The 20,218-nt window shown below is 50.0% G+C and overlaps 1 protein-coding gene across 1 annotated transcript in view; it reads left to right on the forward strand.

Moving 5' to 3' along the window:
• CAMK2A (calcium/calmodulin dependent protein kinase II alpha) overlaps nt 1-19,306 on the forward strand; it is a gene marked incomplete at its 5' end in the record, with an annotated part of 60,596 nt that extends 41,290 nt beyond the window's left edge. Inside the window, 6 exons of the mRNA XM_080920196.1 lie at nt 2,517-2,549; nt 3,500-3,548; nt 10,358-10,433; nt 12,678-12,772; nt 15,939-16,167; nt 16,348-19,306. Of these exons, the coding sequence (XP_080776322.1) occupies nt 2,517-2,549; nt 3,500-3,548; nt 10,358-10,433; nt 12,678-12,772; nt 15,939-16,167; nt 16,348-16,351 (486 nt within the window). The 3' untranslated portion in view covers nt 16,352-19,306. The remainder of the gene's footprint in view (nt 1-2,516; nt 2,550-3,499; nt 3,549-10,357; nt 10,434-12,677; nt 12,773-15,938; nt 16,168-16,347) is intronic.
• Nucleotides 19,307-20,218: the final 912 nt, after the last annotated feature.

Genomic DNA, 20,218 nt, shown 5'->3' on the forward strand with positions numbered 1-20,218 from the left:
CAAGGTTAAGAATTGCGTAAAGTATGGTACTCTGTGCTAGTTACCAGGGTGGTTTCTAGCGAGCACGGCTGGATAGAACGTGCCTGCTTCATTCAGGGTAGGGCACACCCTAAGTGACTTCTCAGGGTGGCCTAGATGTGGCTGAAGAGAAACTCAAAGGTTGTCCTTGTCCTAGACACCTCTTCTTAGCTCAGCCCCCTTCCTTTCCTAGACATGAAGTGGGGGTGATAATTGGAGGCTGGCTTGGGACTTGGGGAACTTGCCTGGCTCTACCTTGTTTCTCCATGGGGCAGAGAAGCTAACAGGGTTGGGAGGTAACAGCTAGACACTTAAATCCTCAAGTCCAAAAGCCATGGGATTGAGTCAAAACCTCATTGATGTGTCTTCCCAGAGGTTGGCCCCGACCCTGCTATCTCCACCAGGAGAGCACAGAGTTATTTCTAAAGTCTGGTGAGGTCGTCTCACCTGAGAGGCCTCTGGGAGCTGTATCATCCAGACACACCCTCAGCTTAAGGGGGGGAATCCATGCTCTCTTCACACAATTTCTCCAGTTGTGTGCTGAGAGACAAACCGCTCCACTCTGAGCTTAACTGGAGAGGCAGCCTGTTCTGTCACTGACCGCAGTGCCGCTAGACCAGACTGACGGGAGCTCACTCTTGTACTTCTTGAGCCTTTACCGGCTTCTCAGGGCCAAGATGGACTGTAATTCCTTTCTGCAACCCTTGTTGACCTTAGAGCTCTAAGGTTCTAGGAGAAGCAACTCTGCTTCTGCTGACAGCCCTCACTTTCATCCCAACTCTCAAGTGCTGGTCAGGTGGGATAACCGTCACCCTCCTTTGTCATTCTAGGAGACAGAGTCTCTGTCTCCAGCCCTGGCCTCCTTAGGCTTGGGTTCCATAGGAGGAGTACACTGTTCTTCTCACCCCCTCACCCCACTCACTGCCCTGTTGGTGTCCCATCCGTGCCGTTGTCCACCTCTCCCCCATGTCCCATCCTGTCACTGTGCGTCCGAATCTGATGCAGTCTCTGCCCTGTGTTCCCTCTTCATGTCCCGCCTGGAACCTTTCGGTCCGTGTGGGTCTCCTTGGGTTTCTGCTGACAGCTGAGCCATATCGGCCTGTCGCCCTTCCCTACACACTGTCTGGCCAAGCTGCAGCTCTGGAGGGAGGCCAGCATTGAGGAGGAGAGGGAGAGAGGAGGAGAGGCAGTGAGAAAGAGAGGAAGAAAGGAGCATATGCTGTGCTTTGTGATGAAGCCACCTGGGCAGGTGGGCACTCATGCTCCATGAGCCATGAGATAGAAAACGCCATCAAGGTAGCCCAGTGTGTAGAGGCCCTGGTTAAAGGGCACACATTAGCTAGCATACAGATCTTACTGGAATATAAAATCAGGAAGCCCCAAATCTAACCTGAGTCTCAAGGCATAGACAGCACTTATTGTAGCATAGGCCTACACTGGAGAGACCTTTTAAAGAGAGACCTTAAGTCTCTCTTTTACTCTCTTCATGGGGTAGCAGGCGAGGGGCTTCTGGCTCTCAGAAGGACGGTATCTGGGAAAGCACAAGCCTTTGAGGAGAGTCTGTTTGAAGTCCAGGGCAGAAGGAAGGGCTTTGCCCTCAGCGCCCGTGTTTCCCTTCGGCATGTCTATTGACTTCTAAGAGAGATTGTGAAGACTGCCACTCCTCTCAGGACTCCCGTCTGTCTTCTCTGGATGTGTCACTCAGGACCTCTATTCTACCCATGAGCAAATCTTCAAGATGCTTGGCTCTGAGGACTGAGTGATGGAGAGGCAGCCTACACTGTCCCCACCTCTTCCCTGGACCCCACAGTTAACACAAGAACAGTACAGTCCACAAACACTAAACTAGGCCAACAGGCAGGGACACCAGGCTCAGGTTCCAGACGTCTGGCTGTGCCTCAGTTTCTCTATCAGCATAAAGAAGCTGAATAACACGGTTGCTGAGGAGTCATGAACACAAACGGGATTGTTACGGTGCCTGCAGGGTCACCTGAGGATATTCTTGAAAGTGAACATGACCAGGAAAGACTTAATTGAGATCCCCAGAGGGGACCTGCTCTTTTGTACAGGACTCAGTAACAGAGCACTTGCCTGGCATACATATAGCCTTGGGTTTCACGAGGAACAAAATTAAAAGACCAAGTTCCCAAGTGAGTAGGGTTTGTTTAGTAGAAAACCATGGAGAGTCTGGGGTTCATCTCTAGGTCTGAGCACCCCTAAAAGGACCAGGCAGCCAGCATCTAAGATACAAGAAAAACTTTCCTATTAGAGCGAAAAAGGGCAGGCGGCCCTAGTGGAAGGCAAGCTTGGCCTTGAACCCAGAGCTTAGATTGGCAGAGCCAGGTAAAGGCCTTTGAAGACCCAGAAAATACCAGGCTAGACGTTGCTTATCAGAAAAGACCACAGGGGATGGCCCCGAGGCCATCCACCTTCCTAACCTCCCTGCTGTTTTCACGCTGTGTCTTTTCCTGTCCCATCTCTTCTCCTTGTTTTTCCAGAAAAGAAAGTCCAGTTCCAGCGTTCAGTTAATGGTGAGTGTCTGCCGTCTCCCAAACACGGGTAATGCTGGGCCTCAGACCCTTGCTCCCTCGCTCCTGCCTCCCTCCTGCAGGCTGCACAGGAACCCAGGGCGGGGGAGAGCGTGCTCAGGGCATGCGTGGTATGTGTGCATTGTGTGACAATATGTGTGTTGTGTTGTGTGTGTGTGTGTTGTTTGCGTGTTTCTGTTGATACCTCCAATTCCATGGCCCAGACCAGCAGGCCAACAGCAGATCCAAGGCCTTTCTCCAGTCCAAAGGTGGATTTGAACCAAGTCCAGCCCTTGGCTTCTTGCTTCTCCCACCCCTCTGCTCAAGAGTTTATCTCAGGGCTTGATTTGTGCCGTTTGCTGCTAGGGTGGGGCTCAGTTTGGCCAAAGCAGCAGACATCATGGAGGCTCCTTGAGTTTGTGCAGGCTACTCCAGCAGAGGAAGCACAGCCATGCCTCTGCCTACAGTGTGTCAGGGGTGACACGGTGGCCCGTGTCCCTCTTCCTCTGGTTTCATGGCTGTCTCTGTTGCGCGGTTTTTCTCCCCTCTGAAAAGCCCACCCTCTCTCACACTGGGCCTGCCTCTCTCTTTCTTCTTTTCCTGCCAGGGCATGTATTTCTCTCCCATTCTGTGGCTTCCATGGTGTCTTTCTGCTCTTCTGTACCCCTTCTTTGCTCCTTGAGCAGAAAGGACGCCCCAAATCCCCTCTCAACCATCCCAGAGAGGCCAGGGATCTCCTTGCAGGTACTGCTTCATACCGGCCCTGTCTCGGCCACCTGCTTAGCTGGGTCCCCTCAGGCTGGAGGGTCTGGCAGGGTTTGTATGAAGCATCTGGACGGCAGAGGCTGGGAAGCCACAGAGACCGTCGAATGGCCAGGCAGCCAGGCAGCCACCGTAACCCAGCCCCTCCTGAAGCCAGGCCCTCCTCACCACCTCCCTCTTCTCTTTGGCAGGAATCTTCTGAGAGCACCAACACCACCATTGAGGATGAAGACACCAAAGGTAGGGAGGCTTGGCCTGCTGAGAAGACCCCCCTCAATGTTGTTCCCACCATTCTGTGGCTGGACTTGGCTCCTGATAATCAGGACATATTGTGGATATGGTTTCCCCAGTCCTGTGGGTGTACAGAAGGGACTCTCTTTAGCTTATGGGTTTATTTCATTGTCTTTTCAGAGGAAATCAACATATTTAGGCATTAGATGCATAGTAATAACGTACGTTTTCCATTTGAGGTAAGTTATTCTAGGTTTTGGTTTTGTTTTTTTTTTTTTTTTTTAACGGACATCAGTTTCTAAAACATAAAGCAATAAGAATAACAGGATAGAGTACAGGAATCCAGGAAGTTCTGTGCTGGGGCACATCTGTGAATCTGAAACCAAAGGCAAGTTAAAGATGCAGTGGTTTTGTAGCTCATGTCCTAACAGTTTCCAGAAGTGCCCTGGTCAGCCTGAGGGCGCTAGGGTGGCACATTAGCTCGAAGCACGGAGGCAGAAGGAACACGAGCTGAGACCAGCTGAAGCCTGGGCTCACAATAAAACCCGTCAGGTGGATAAGGAGCTCTGTGCAAACAGGAGTCTGGAAAAAGGAAATAGCAAGAGCAGCCATCTTCATTCAGCTCATGGATACCTACTCTTTAAGAGTTTCACTTAATTTTCATTTTATGTGTATGAATATTTTGCTGACATGTGTAAGCATCCTTGAAGGCCAGAAGTAGGTAATGGATTCTCTGAAAATGGAGTTACAGATGGTTGTAAGCAGCCACGTGGTGCTGGGAACTGAGCTGGGGTTTTCTGCCAGTGTTAACAGCTGAGCCATCCCTCCAACTCTAAAACATTGGTTTTTTTTTTTTTTTCAATTAAAAAAAGACATTTGTGATCATATTGTAAACATTGCAGATTGGAACGTTATTTCACAGTGTGAAAAGATTGGACCTAGAGCAGTGGTTTTCAGCCTTCCTAATGCTGTGACCCTTTAATACAGTTCCTCATGTTGTGGTGACCAACCATAAAATAATTCTGTTGCTACTTTGTAACAGCAATTTCGCCACAGTTGTGAATTGTAACATAAATATCCACTATGTGACCCACAGATTGAGAACCATTGGCCTTTCCATGTTCCCACAGTTCACCCTTTCATGCACCCTCTTCTCCAGGCAAGAGCACACTGTGGAGAATTTGGGGAAACTGGCTCAAGGTGGGGTTGGGATCTGAACCCAGGCATCTGTGTCTACGCCCTGGTGAACCAACAGGGTACTGGAGGCCCCGGGAAGGTATTCTGGGAAGGAGCAATGTTCTGATTCTGTACAAGAAACAGATCCTTACTGGTTAACAAAGTCCCATGGTCCCTCCAGCACCCTGCCTCTCACATTTCCCAAGTCAGGGAAACTAGAGCACACTTAGCGGTCTGCACACTGGGAAGGAGCCAGAGATGCCTTGAGTCGGGGGAGGGTTTGTTGTAAAATGGGGAAGGCTTCCTGGCCTGGAGGAAACTCACCTGTACTAGTTGAGGTGATTGGTGGGGTTTTTTTGTTTGTTAGTTTGTTTTGTCTTGTTTTTAAGAGTTTTGATGGTTGGCTCCAAAGAAAGACAGACAGTGCGGCTAGGATTTAGAGCTCAGTGGTAGAGCATTTGCCCAGTATGCAGGAGGCCTGGGCTTAAATCTCTAAACTGAAACAAACAAAAGGTTGTGTTTATATGATAAGCATTTCATAAAGTCATGGGGGGGGGGAGCACGTAATGTAGATTTGTAGGTAGTTTTCACACAGTGTGATTGTTCCTTAACCTTCAGGGGCCTGGAAGAAAGTGTGAGTCTGTGGCTGTCCCTTTCTGGCATTCTCAGATTGGTGGGGAAGCAGTCTAGCACTACTGAATTGGTGCTCTATCATGGCTCCATGGACAGCCTTGCAAATGCAATCTCTTAGGGAACTGCCTGCTGACACCACTGGTCACTGGGCCTCACGGGTCTGACCTGATCACATGCCTAACCTGACTTTATGCCACAGGTCGCCAAGGACTAAAGCAAGTTGCTTCTTAGATATTTACCATGTGTGAGACTCTCGGCTCCGGTGGAAAAAGATGGGCTCTGGGATTCTGAGGCAGCTAGATTCTATTCCTGACCTTAGAGCAGATAGACACATTAGAGGTGGTTTGGCTCTATACTCCATTGGCTGCGTGACCTTTGACAACTTGATCAACCTCTCTGAGTCTGTTCCTAATAATAAACAGGTTATGATAACAGTAGCAACTTCTGCTATTTCGGTGCAGATGAAATGTCAGCTGCACGCACAGTACACACACAGCATTTGCCACGTGGTGATCGCGCCAAGAAATCTCTTCATTTCTGTTTTTTTTTTTTTTTTTGTTCAAACTGGAGTCTGTAGTTGAGTGACAGGAAGCACCATGACATTTTCTCGGAGTGTCAATTGGATTCAAAGACTATTTTAAGACAAATATTTATATGTTAAACAGACAGAATATTTGGAATAGAATATGAAATGTGTATGCACTGGGAATGTAAAACGGGCTGTCAGTGTGATGCTCCACCTGGATGGTGACTTCGGGTGATGCCCTGAAGCCCCACATTTGCCAACAGCTGCCTCCACTTTAAAGAGTCAGGGAGACAATTTGTCTCAGATTTTAATTTGCTTTTCCCTTTTACAGAGGGAGGAAAGGCCCACATAGGTTATGGTATTACTTACTTTTCCCCTTTACTGTGGCAAAAAAAAAAAAAAAAAAAAAAAAAAAAAAAAAGTCTGTCAAAATCAATTTAAAGGAAGGGTTTGTTTTGGCCCATCGTTTGAGGGTACCTCCATTATGGTAGGCAGTCATGACTGTAAGAACATAAGGCAGCTGGGGACGGCGACTTTGCAGGCAGGAAACAACAGCCCAAGCACAGACAGCGGCTAGTGCTCAGCTCTCTTTTCCCTTGTCAGCCAGTCCTGGGCCCCAGGCTGTGGGATGATGCCTCCCACATTCAGGATGACCTGTCCTTCTTCAGATAAACCTTTGTGGGAACACCACCTTCAGAGACACACTCAAAGGTGTGCTTCTGTGGTCATCCTAAATCCTGTTCATTGGACAGTCGAGATTAACTGTCATGGTCACTAGCCGAAGATCTGGGACCTTGTTCCCTGCCTCAGCTTCTCTTCACGGGCCAAAGGCTCAGTAACCAAATGTGCTGGAGCCTCTCTGTGAGGGCAGGTAAGAGCCCTTAGACTCCCCCCTGCTCAGAGGATTTTTCCCAGGGTACCACACTGTTTTCCAAGTTAAGCCTTCTTACCAAATGAGAACTGTAGTCAGCTTGGTGGACTCTGATCTAGTGTTACAGTTAACTGGAAATGGGATTCTCCAGAACAGCACTCTTGGAGGGAAGTGAGACCATGAGCTGTTCAGAGATCCTCTGACTTCCTGCAGGGCCATTGCTCTCTGAGCTTGACAGGCTCTCCCAGCTTCTTCCCCAGGCCCTTGCCTCTGTGCACAACCTGTTCTCTCCAGGCTGAAGCGCTTCCCCAGATGCTGGGTAGACACTAGAAAATACTAGTCAGGAGTGTATGCCCCAGCTGGACCTCAGTGTGTACTCTGATCTTAAGAGAGATTCTCTCCTTCCTTCTTCCTTCCTTTTTTGTTTCTTTCTTTTTTTTTCAAGCTAGGATTTCTCCATGTAGCCCTTGCTGTCCTGAAACTCTCTCTGTAGACCAGGCTGGCCTCCAACTCAAAGAGGTCTCCCTGTCTCTGCCTCCCAGATGCTTTGGATTAAAGGCATATGCTACCACAGCCTAGCCAAAAGATTTTCTTCATCTCCCTGGGACCTCAACTTTCCTGTCTGTAGGGGAATATCCCAGATGCCCTGAGTGAGGATACTAGTTAGAGGTATACAGTAATTGGCTTAAAAACAATAGGAGCTGCTGGGATCCTGGGATGCCCCTATCAGAGTGGCCTTCAGGTTCATCAAGCACCGGGCTCCGGCCAGGTCTTCCATGTCAGAGAACAAAGCTAGGGAGATTCCTGCGCCAGTAACTTTGACTTTTGGAAACGTTGGTATCCTGGTGTCTTAAAGTATAGCCAAGCCAGCCCCAGCTAGCACTGAATTCACAGAGGCTTATGGTGTGACTCCAGGCCTAGTGGTCTACCATCAGACTGTGTGTCACACTCGGACACATCCAGACAGCTTAGGGAGCTTTGAAGACAGTTACAAGCCCGCAGTGGCTCTGAAACCCCGTTCCTGAGAAGAGAAGCTTGGTCAGGGGAGGATGGGAACTGGGGAGCAGGTGTTCATTTTGGGGACCTAGGAAGAAGAAAGACAAACTCCTACATGGAGGAGCTTTCGGAAGCAGACTTCAGCCGGGAAGGCCCCAAGCCCGGGAGGCATTCCTGGTGGAGTTTGTCTGGCTGACTGGTGGCTGCTTCAGCCCACAACTCCAGTAGGACTGTATCCCGTGACTCAGACCTCCAGGAAGCATGTGTCCTGGCTGGAACCTTGAGGCAGGGCTTGGACAAGTTTCTGCTTCCCAGTTTGCAGAGGGCAGACATGGCAGCTGCCCCTCAGTGGATGCCAGGCTTTGCTTGAGTCCAGACCTAATCCCTCACAGGATGAGCTGATACTGAGTGCTTGGAACTCAAGTTCTCAGGGGAGGGCCGCAGGCAATCACCCTTTCTACCAATATGCAGAATAACCTAAAATGTAGGCACTGATTATCTCCACTACCCATATGAGTAAACTGAGACCCAGAGTGGTCCCATGCAGCTATGAGGCAGCAGAACAAGAATTCAAGCCTAGAATTTGGCTCCAAAACCCAGAACTTGGAGCATTTTGCCACATACCTCGTTATAGCAGCAAAAAGCAGGAGAGCAAGGAGCTGATTGTGGAAAGATGCTGGAGCTGATTGTGGAAAGATGCTGGAGCGAGGGCCCTAGAGCACAGGCAAAGGTTATGACTCAGCTTCCACAGCCTGTCAGGAGCATAGGGGGGTGTTCTGTGTGGTCCCCTCTGATCCCACAAGGGAGTGGGATTTAGTCTGTAGCCCCTGCTGGCGAAGCCCACTTGTCCCATGACTAGTCTCTGCTTTTGTAAACGCTGACCAGGAGCTCAGGTTCTGAAGCTCCCAAGAACACAAATACTCTGGTAACTCGCACAAAACTCTGGAGACGGCAAAGATGACAGCCCAGACTCTCTGGTTTGGAGCTATCTGCTCAACTATTCATTCACTCCACACGTGTGAGTTGGGTACAACGTCTACCCTAGTGGGCCCCAGAAGACGGAGAACAACCCCTATGAAAAAATGCACTCAGTATCTTTTATACACATTCCCAGCACAGGGGATGCCAACCAGAGTCAGGGCAAGCTGGCACAGAGCACTGTGGGAGTTACATTTCAGCCAAATTGCTAGATCATTAATCCCTCAGCCAAGCACACACCACAAGCTAAGGGCTATGGCAGGTGTAGATGTGGGTAGAGTCCCATTGTGATGTGGGGCGGAGGCTCCGAAACTCCACAGGCTAAGTCCTGGCCACAGCTGTGCACACTCACTTACTTGGTCCACACTGTAGCCTTCAGGCCCATGCCCATCCAGATTTCAGGGCCTCACCTCTATTATCTGGCATCGAAGCTTAGCGGTAGGCAGTGAGATCCAAGCAGCTGTGTGGGGTTAGCCTTATGAGAACATAGGATATGAACATGTAGGCCAGAGCACCAGGGTCCTGTGGAAAAGGCTCTGGGCTGTGAGCCAGACTGCACCAAATGTTCCATGTCCTTGGGCAAATTCCGTTTCTTCAGCAGCTCAGAAAGGACTTAGGCTTTCTGGCCTGCTATAGTTCTTCCAGGCTGGATGCCCTCCGATTCCATCTCCTCTGAGCCTGAGATGAGTGTCTGAGGCAGGCTAGGCAGCTTGCAAGAAAAAGGGCGAGTCAGTCTCACCCAGGCTTCATTCCCTACCTAGGCTGGGAGAGGTTGAGACCTGCTGAGCCCACTTCCTGCATCTGAACGGAAGAGGGAAAGAAAGCCTGCCCTGGACCAACTAAGGCAGCTAGCTTCTCTTCTGCTCCACTGGGGCCCAGTATACCTGCTGAAAATGCCTTCAGTACTGAGATCGGGCATCTCCTCTGTTGCCCAGATGCCAGGGTCTGGGAGGAGCTTGAAAGGCAAGCTTGAGTGGGGCTGCGGACAATGGCAGTGCTTGTCACGAGCACCCGCGATAGGCCAGGCTTGGGGACACTTCATGCTCATCCCAATACCCCACCCTCAGACCAGCTCTTGAGGAGGACACTTTTCTGATGAGCCAGTCAGTCTTAGGACCCAACAGCTCAAAAGGGCCGGGACTGGAATTTGGATGATGGTCTGTCTGGAATTCAAGTCTGATTCTTTGTGCTATCGTCTAGGTCTGAGAAAGCAGTTGACCCTAGACGGTTCTGGACAGCTCTGCCTGAATCTTACTCACTCAAACAGAACAAAAGCTACCCAGATGTAAGACTGTGGTCCCACGGGCAAACATAGGAAGCCCTGGTTTGTGACAGCCAACATTTAACACTGCTTTGATTCTCATGGCAAAGCAAGGTGAATGGCAGAGACTCAGAGTCTGAATGTCCACCATCTTTTCCTTTTATAGCTCGGGGAACCACATTCCCACCTCCCACCCCACACTGAGCCTCTGTCTCGCGTGTGAAATGGGGCTAACGGTCTTTCTCCCTCAGGAACAGCGAAAGGATGGGTGAGATGATCACAGTGTCAGGTCCCTGCAGAGCCTGCCTGGCACAAGCCAGCACTTGGTTCTTCATGACTATCACTGTCCTTATTTGTGTCCCCCTCCTACCTTACAGTGCGCAAACAGGAAATTATCAAAGTGACAGAGCAGCTGATCGAAGCCATAAGCAATGGAGACTTTGAGTCCTACACGTGAGTTAGCCAGGCTCATTCTGCATGTACTGCCTGGATTGGGTTCAGGGGCGCTAACCGCGGGCTTCTGAGCCTACTCACTCTGCATGCAAATGAGATGGAGCCCCTGTCTTTTCTGTCCCGCATTCGGTCTGCATGAGCGGTGAGCTCACGTCACTTCCTGTCACTCTTCCTGCCGGCCGGATTCTCAGAGGATCTCCAAGTAAAGCTGCTTTGTTTCTCCCCAAGAAATAAGGGTGGTCTGTACCCTAGCACGGGGGAGGAGAGAATGGACGGCGGTCCGTCTCCACCCAATCCAGCGGGTCTGAGTCTTTGCCCTGGATCTCCACGGGTCATCGACTTCAACTGGGCAGGAGCAGGCAGGGACCCAGAGAGTGTATATCTTTGACGATCAAGAATGAACGAAGTGGAACCTTAAACCCTCCGGGAAATAAGGCACAGTCTCAAACAGATGGCTGAGTGCATAAGCTGGGCTTTAGCGCCCCCTAGCGGTCATCACACCCTTGCTGGTCTGGTCCAGAAGTAAGTCCTCAGCTTGGCCCAGAGAAAATGGATGTTCTTTCTGGATATAAGCCTATGCATTTTGACCAGGGCTAATCGGGTCTGGACCTGCAGTCCCACACATGCTTTTTGGGTGCAAAAGTGTCTAACCAAGATAGTGTGACCCTTGCCTGTGGGGTTAACGTGAGGTGGGAACAGCCTGACCTATATGATCTCAGGCTGACTGAAGCAGTAATGTGCATTCTAGTCACGGGAACCGAATTCAGTCATTGGAAAATCACTGGCTGCCTCTGGAGGAATGAGGTATTTGAGGGGTACGTGTAACCCTAGGGTGCACAAGTGTGTGTGCCAGAGAATTCTAGGGTGTCGCATCAAAGCCTGGGAGCCGACTCTTCACCAGTCTTTTGGGTGGCTCTAGAAAAGCTAAGTCAGAATGTTATCAAGTCGATGATTCTGAAAAGCCACAACCAGGGAGCAGAGAGCTAGTGAGGTGGCCTTTCTTGCTGTCACAGGGAGACTTTCCCCCTTGGTAACATTATAGGGCTGTGATGGTATTTTGCAGCTCTAAGCTCTGAAACTTACCATGGCCCCGGAATTTAACCTGGTATAAATGAGCCCCTTCATCTTTGAGCCTCAGTTTCTACATATGTATGGTGCACTTAGAGAAGGTAACCTTTAGGTCCTCTGGGGACTCAGAGACCCCTGGCAGCCCCTCAAGGAAGTTCTGCAGCAGGAGTATGCTTGAGGTACCCTCAAAGGCTTTGCCCATCTCAGGCAAGGCTGGGCCTGATGTACCGTTATGAGATTTCCAGTTCTAGTGTGAACCAGAAGCTTAGCCTGTGTGGGGACATTTCCTGTCCCTGTCTTAGCTATGGCCACAGGGGTTTATGTTGTACCAGGTGTGTAAATGGGAGAACTATCTGTGTTCTTCCGCTGTCCCACAGTCACCTCAGGAGACTGACACATGAAGAGGGCAGTCATCTGAGAACACAAACTTCCTGTTGCTGAGACCCTCCCCTGCCACAGCCTCTGTTTCCTCTCTGATGTCACCTTCCCCAAAATTCATTCTTTTATGTGGATGGGTGTTTTGCCTGCATGTTTGTCTGTCTACCACCCGTGTGCCTGGCGCCTGTGGAGGCCGGAAGAAGGCCTGGAGTTGCAGATGGTTGTGACTACCATGAACCTAGGTCCTCCGGAAGAACAGCAGGTGCTGGCGACTGCTAAGCCATCTCTCCAGCCTCATGGGACTCATCTTTTTTAAGGCGTTTCCTCCTCGTTTAAAGCAGAAAAAATGGTCAGGGTGTTCCAGCCTTAGGACACTTTTGCTCAAGTTAGTAAAAATGCACCTTCCTCCGTGTGCACACTTGGTTTGGGGAGCTGAGGTCGCTTCGTGTAAAGTGACTTCCTTCCTATACTCCAAGAGAAAAGTTAGGAAAAGCCCCTTTGGGTCACTGCTGAAGATGGGGTACAGTATAAGAATAAGAGTGGACTGTGCCGAGCGATGCCTTACTCTCTGCAAGGGCTCTGAGGCAAACAGTGATGGCGACCTTATCATCAATGAGTGGCAAGGCCGGGGCCTGAACGTGGGCTTCCTGGATGTAGCAAGTTATTCACACTTGGCAGTGTGTAAACTCCTCCTTTTGGAACCCTTGAGGAAAGTGTGGTCATATCCATCCACCCTCTAAGGGACAAGTGAGAAGCTGCTTTTTCAGGTCCCTCTTCCCTCTGGCTTCCTTCCCCCAGGAAGATGTGCGACCCTGGAATGACAGCCTTCGAACCGGAGGCCCTGGGAAACCTGGTGGAGGGCCTGGACTTTCATCGATTCTATTTTGAAAACCGTGAGCAATCCCTTCTCTATGGGGTGCCTGTTGTCTGCTCTCCTTCGTGTCCTGCTGGATGGCACAGCAGGGTGACGGGCAGGGCCTCAGGGGCGGCTCAGGAGCCAGTGAAGAGGAAGATCCCATGTGGACAGGGGTTGGTACCTTCCTAGTTTCCTCTCCATTTACTGCAGCTGGACTGCCAGCTGCTCTTCCTGTGGCTGAGGATGGGGTGAAGCAGGGGTGGGTCCCCCAAAACCAAGGATACACGATTAGACTCCCTAGTCCTCTCCTTTATCTGGGGAGAGTTATATGAAGGGTCTTTATTCCCATTTATGTTTAGGGAAACTCCTCTAACTCACACCGCAAGCTACAGTTATCTGGATGTTTGGGGTCATCCCAGATACCCAGTTGGTAACATGATGGCTCCTGGGTTATGCTGCATATAACCTTATAGGTAGGGTGAGCCAGAGATTCCACACTGCTGTGCCCTACCTGTTTGTCTAGGTCTCTGTCCTGCATGTGTGTCCTTCCTGGGCCTCTCCTCTGCAAGAGAGATCCCAGCAGCTTTGCAGCCAGGGTGGGCAGGGTGCTGAGGCTGGGCGTGAGCCAGTGAGCTTTCTGCTTGTCTGTGTCTTACCCAGGCCAGGGGTCAGAGAGGGACCAAACCAAGGTTAGGATATGGAGGAAGGACCTCAGAGGCGGTATATCCAGATTCCCCCTAAACAACAGGTGCATATCACACACACAATTTCTGCTATTTTTAGGCACCATACACAGCATTAGCTCAAACAACAAGAAAGCTCTTCCTGGTGAGTTCCCATGAGTGCCCAGGCAGAGAAGGGCTCAGTTCACATCTCTGACAAATCCCAGTTTTTCACTTTCGCAAAGGCTTGCAAGGGCTCAGATGAGCTTAGGGCAAGAACAATCTATTTCCTCTTCACTGGGCTTACTGCTCCATGTTTATTCTGTGCCAGATTCACATTAGTGGGCGTGTTAACCATCCACTAGTGATTGTGTTAGAAAGTTTTCTTTAAAGGAATCACATTAGGGCTGGAGAGATGGCTCAGAGATTAGGAGTGTGCACTCTCGTGGAAGACCTGGGTTCAGTCCCCTCTGCCTGTGTCATGGGATAACTGCCTGTGACCCCAGCTCCAAATGACTCTTCTGACTTCCAGAGGCCATCGCACGGATGTGTACATACTGTCCCACCCCCGACACACACACCGATACCTAAAAATAAGGCTTCTAAGATAAATAAACAGACCACGAAGCTAACCAGGAAAATCGTCTCATGGAATTAAGGCACAGATGGCACTCCCAGATGGTTTAAAAATCAAAACACACAGGTAGTGCTGCCTCAACTCCAGGTGAAGCCATTCAGATGATTTCCACTGTGGGCAAGAGAGAAGTGATTTGTCCAAGAGAATCCACAAAGCAAGTTGTGGACCCAACTCTCTCTCATCCCGGTGCCCTTCCTTTGCTGATAGGGCCACTCTCTCTGCACAGCAGCAACCCCCCTTCAGGCTTGCACCTCTCTGGCTGCATTTTAATTTACAGAGATTTCAAGCATTCCCTCTTTATAAAAAAAGCAGTTAAGGGAGAAGCTACATTTTCTTTTTTTAAAGTTTGATTTATCTATTTTATGTATATGAGTACACTGTCACTGTCTTCAGACACAGCAGAAGAGGGCATCAGATCCCATTACAGATGGTTGTGAGCCACCATGTAGTTGCTGGGAACTGAACTCAGGACCTCTGGAAGAACAGTCAGTGCTCTTAACCGCTGAGCCATCTCTCCAGCCCCAGAGCTATATTTTCTTAAAGAACCAGAGCCGACCCTCTTTTCACTGAGTGATAGCAGCTGCTATTAAGAGAGGAAGCTGGATCTTGGATCCTCTTACCCATAGATGGGATCATCATAGCTGTCATTACACTTCTGTCCTCTGGGGGCGCTGTTTCTCTGTCCCTACCCTATAGTCTTCACCTAGGCAGAGACCACCAAAGGGTTCAAATGCAGAAAGAGACTCCTGTCTCTGACCTGCTTTCTGAAGCAATTGTTGTCTCAGCACTGGTGCCTAGAATCTAGGCTTAACCCTTTAGTTACTTCTAAGGAAGACTCACAGGGGCATAATCCAGTATAGCCTCTCTCTCCTACCTCCACTGCCCGCTCGTTCCTGCCCAGCACCTGGCCTTGTCTCCCACCATGTCCATGAGAAGAGAGTATCCTGAAAGCTACTAATCTGGTCAAGTAACACCACATTATGTCGGGGTTCCTGGGACCCCAACCATAAACAACAATGACACAGCTTAGCCCCCACCACTACCACTGCTAAACTGTTTGTCCCTTCTGGAACGGGTCGGGACCTGGATTGTCCTAAACCACACACTCTGAGCTTGACTTCTGCATTTCTTTCAGAGATCGATAGCTCAGAGCAAGTGAGATGGTAGCTTTGGGATTAATTTCCGTACATATTCGTGGACACATTGCCTCAAGCCTCATGCACCATATTCAGGGACATCTAGGGAAGCCTCATGCACTTTGGAAAGGGGAAGCTTGGTGACCTTTAACCTCTAAGGTTATTCTAAGGGTCTACATTCTCTGTGTCTGAGAGCTCAGAATTCTGAGCCTGTTATTCTGTTTATCTGAGATTTGGGCCTGATTGCTGGTTGAAGGCCTAGGCACACAATGATTACAATGCCAGGTGGCTGCCATTAAGTGCTTAATAATAATAATAATAATAATAATAATAACAATGATAATAATAATAATAATAATAGAATCAGAATGTGTGGATGGGGATGAGGAAGAAAGACTGGTGTCACAGGGTCTCAAAATGGGGTGTCTTGGGTACGGTTGGAGATTCCACATTTGAGGCTAGCTGTCCACAAGGATGGGACCCATATTTGGGCTACACTGATTCTAAAATCCCCCCCATATTTGAACAGTTTGGTGTGTGCCTTATCTGGGTACAGTGGCGTCCTGTTATCTAGGTTACGTAGTAGTTCTGCCTCGACTCTCTGGTAGCTGATCCCTGCCCCAGAGATTTCCCCTGCTGCAAATGAGTCAGGCAGACGTATCTCCCTTGAAGGGGAAGCTGGAAGCTGAGAGAGCAATGGAATGAGGCAGGAGTCTCCCCTCTACCCCCGGGTCACATCTCCTCAGTTCCTCCTGGTCCTGCTTCTAGTGTGGTCCCGGAACAGCAAGCCTGTGCACACCACCATCCTGAACCCTCACATCCACCTGATGGGTGACGAGTCAGCCTGCATCGCCTACATCCGCATCACTCAGTACCTGGATGCGGGCGGCATCCCCCGCACGGCCCAGTCAGAGGAGACCCGCGTCTGGCACCGCCGGGATGGCAAATGGCAGATCGTCCACTTCCACAGATCTGGGGCACCCTCCGTCCTGCCCCAGTAAGAATTCCTTTCTCCTGAATCTCTGTTGGGGGTGGGGCAGGTTAAGGGTGTGCCTGGGGGAAGCCTCCACATTGCTATAAAGAGGGTGGGAAGACCAGAGCTGGGGGAGAATTGGGTGGAAATCCTGGGAGGCAGCATTGGCCGTGTCTAAGGTGGTGGGTTTACTGTGTCTTACAGTTGAAGGACCAGGCCAGGGTCCCTGCGTTCTTGCTTCGCAGAGATCCACTCTTTGTCCGTGGAATGTGGCTGCTGGTTCTCCCTTGGATTTTGCTGGAATTCTCCCTGTCATATCACCCCACCATTACCACCTCTGTACTTGCATCATGAAAACCTGCTTGTTCACAGAAGCCCTCATGACTTCGAATGGCCAGCTCGCCCAAGCTCTACTGCCCAAGCCAGTGGGAACCTTCTTCAGGGTCGAGTACCCAGGGTGCTGGCCCCAGGAACCCCCACCCCCGACCCACTAGTGTTGGCCTGGCCTGGCTTTGGCCATAGAGGACGAGGCCCTAGCTGTGCATTTGGCAGAAAGTGAGGAAGAGGAGGGCAAGTTGTGACGAGGGCCTCTCTTGTCCATCCTTTCTCTTCTGGGGTCCCCAGGGAAGCGCGGATGAACCCCTCAGTCTCCAAGCCAACTCCTTATGAGGGAGACTGAGAGAGGGGCCAAAGCCAGGAACTGCTGTTCTCATCTGCTCTTCTCTGTGCTGGCCTTGCGTTTGACCAGACCATCCACCATGTGGGAGGGGGTGGGTCCTACCATCCAGGTGCCCCCACTCACCGCCTCAGTCCTTCTGTGAAGTCTTCAGTGTTGACCTACCCTCCCCGCCCCTCAACGTCCTTGGAGAATTCCAGCCTCAGTTGTCAGAGAGGAGATCTGAAGGTGTTTCAGGGGCAAAGCAAGCAACATTTAGGTATCACTTCTACTTGGACGCATGCCTTTTTACAGCCAAACTTCTGTGTATTTCGTAAATGGATTTCACGTTAACGGACATTTATGTGATAACTAGACCTCTCAAGTTATTGTAAAGAAGAGTTGGATGGGTTGGGAAGTGAGTGGGAAGAGGAGTGAGGGGAAGTTTTTACCCTGTTCCAGAGGGGTTTTTTGGGGGGGAGGGGAGTATGTCTGGGATGGCCTCAAGCCCCAGGAAACACGGCTTCCGTCCAGTCTGGTCCTCAAGGTCAGCTGACAAGATTTCTTCCAGAACCAGCATGACTAGCACACAGTGAGTCAGGGCAGGGAGGCCATCAGGACGGGAGCATCCAGACTTAGTGTCTCTGGAACTGGAGACCTCACTGCCCTATCCCAGGAAATCTTTCCCCTAATCTCCGTGCTCTCCCGCCCCAGCCTGATGCCACTCACGGGCATCTAGCTGCATTATTCTCATTGCCTCTCTTAACTTGGCCAAGCAAGTGTACCAGAAATGTACTATCCTACTTCATGCCTGAACTTGGGCTGGTGTGAGCTCTATTTCGCTTGCCGGCTTGCCCGGCCTCCCCCGCCCCTTCCTCTCTTTCCCCTCTCCCTCCCTTTCTCTTTCTCTTCCTCTCTCTCCTTCTTCTTGGGTTTGGCTCTTATATGGAATGCTATGTCTCATCCACGGGGATCTCCTGTCTGCACTGTTTTCTTTGCATGACTTTATATGCAGTAAGTATGTTGAAAAAAACAAAACAAAAAAACAAAAACAAGAAAGAAGAAAGAAGAAAAACACTCAGAAAAATCAAATGACACGTTTTGGACAAAAAACAAAACAAAACAAAAAAACATTGAGGTTAATATTCTCCGTGTCCAACTTGGAGTTACGTTGCTGCCTCTCTGTGCTTTTGGTCTCTGTGTGGCTGTGTTTTGCCAGCATGAGACCCTGTCCCCTCTGGAGGTTTCTAGGGTAGGAAGAGTCATGTGTCCAGGGGGTTGGAGACAACTTTGTCCTCTCAGCTTTTTGGGAGGTTGATGGGAGCAAAAGGGGAAGGGATGTTTAATCCAGAACTTTCTGGTATTCCCCTTTCCCCCACATAGTGAGCTATCTGCTGGGCATTTCTCTCAAATTCTGCTGCCCAGGGACAAGTATAAGGTAGAAGAGTGGCCCTACTGTCTAAGCCACTCCACTGTAGCCCTCTGCCCTTGGCAGAGACACTGCTACCCAGACCCAAGAGTGGGCCCTTGTCCTGCTGCAGAACTAGGCTTCTTCATAAGGCTCAGCAAACCTGATGTCCCCATTTAAAGGTAAAGGAGGGTGTGGCCTTTACCGGGGGACACTGCAGTTACCAAGAGAGACCTAATCCCTTTTCCAAACCTCAGTTTCTACATCAATGTTCCTACCCAGACCGATGAAGGGTCAAACTAAATGATGTCGCAAGTGCACACCACCTTTGAGAGCTTGCTGGCTTTGTCACTGGCTGGCTTTCTTATGCACCAAGCCCGGCCAGTCCCCCATCCTTTCCCCTGTGTGCCCCTCATTTTCCTAATTGGTGCCAGTCTGTTGGTGACCATCAACAGACTGCAGGGGAAAGAAGTGTCTGGGGGCTTTGGTAGGCTTTGATCCAGGGTTCTGACCAAATGGGCTTTGGGTGAGTCCTTTGCCCTCCTGGGGCCTTGGTTTTCCCCAACCAGAAGATGCCTATGCCCTGCCTTTCGTTGGCTAACATGCCCCTGTCCACTATGTGCCTGTTCACATGTGGGAGAAGTGGAGGCAAGTCCCCGCCCCAGTCTGAGACGGCCTCCTCTGCAGAGGTTGCTCCTGTGGGTGGGCAGTCAACTAATGTAGACCTTGGGACACTACAATGGCCCCAAGGTGGCAGGGCAGGTGAACTGGCAGAAAAAAACTGCCCAGAGCCCACCCTCATCAGACAAGCTCCATGCTCCTTCCAAATACCCTCCAGATGAAAAAGAGAGAGAGAAACAAAGGGACAAGTCACATTTATAGGAAAAGCATCTCTAGCCATAAGCGCCATAGCTCAAATCCTGCCCCATGGCTTCCCTGCCCCCTTCAAAGGGAGAGTTTTGGGGAAATTTGTTTGCCCGTGCTGGCTTCTTTGTTGCTACTTGTTTAGGGTTTTGTTCTAGTTCTTTCTCTCTCTCTCTTTCTTCTTTTTTAATATGTGGCTGTGAACATGAATGACCACTGCTCAAACTTTCTGCTACTGGGGGTGGGTTGGGGGGAGGGGAGAAGAGATGTCTGTTTTATTCTTGGTGTTTTCAGTGAAATAAATAGCTACAAATTTATGTGAGTCTGCATCTTCCTGAATTGGTCAAGGTACAGAGATCTGAGAGCTGGTTCTTTTTGTTTTGTTTTGTTTCGTTTTGGTTTTTGTTTCAAATCTTTATTTTGTTGCAAAATAAAAGTCCCAGTCTGGGGCTGGAAAGATGGCTCGGTGGTTAAGAGCACTGACTGTTCTTCCAGAGATCCTGAGTTCAATTCCCAGCAACCACATGGTGGCTCACAACCATCTGTAATGGGATCTGATGCCCTCTTCTGGTGTGTCTAAAGACAGCTACAGTGTGCATATGCATAAAATAAACTAGCAAATCTTCAAAAAAAAAAAAAAAAAAAGTCCTAGTCCTATGGAGTGAAATAACCTTATTCACATACTTAAGGCTGAGACATGATGTTGTCTAAACTGTAAGCTTGTGCCCTTAGGGCAAGGATGGAGTCTGCTTTTTTTTTCCAGGCATTTGGGGTACCCTTAACAAGAATCATTGGGGAGGAGGGGTGGGCCTCTCTGAGGGGCCTTCAGGGTCTGTTAGGGCCTCAGTTTCCCTTTGGACAATAAGAAGGGTTCTCCAGAAGAGGGCTCTTCCTACCCGTTCTCTTCCTTCAGCATGACCTCACAGACAAGCCTTAAGCCTCAGAGTACCAGCAGAGCCTTGTGATGTTGAACCAAGGGGAGAAGAGTCCAGACTACAAACGTGTGACTCTAAAGCCCGTGAAGGACAGCAGGACAGCAGTGAGCACTCCACGGGGCCACAGCGGGTTTCTATGTGTCAGTGCAGTGGTGTTAGCCCCTCTGGCACAGTAGAGGCCAGCAAAGTCATCTGGTTTGCTTGAGACTGCCC

Source organism: Micromys minutus (genome assembly GCF_963924665.1).
Source record: "Micromys minutus genome assembly, chromosome: 8".
Taxonomy (NCBI): Eukaryota; Metazoa; Chordata; class Mammalia; order Rodentia; family Muridae; genus Micromys; species Micromys minutus.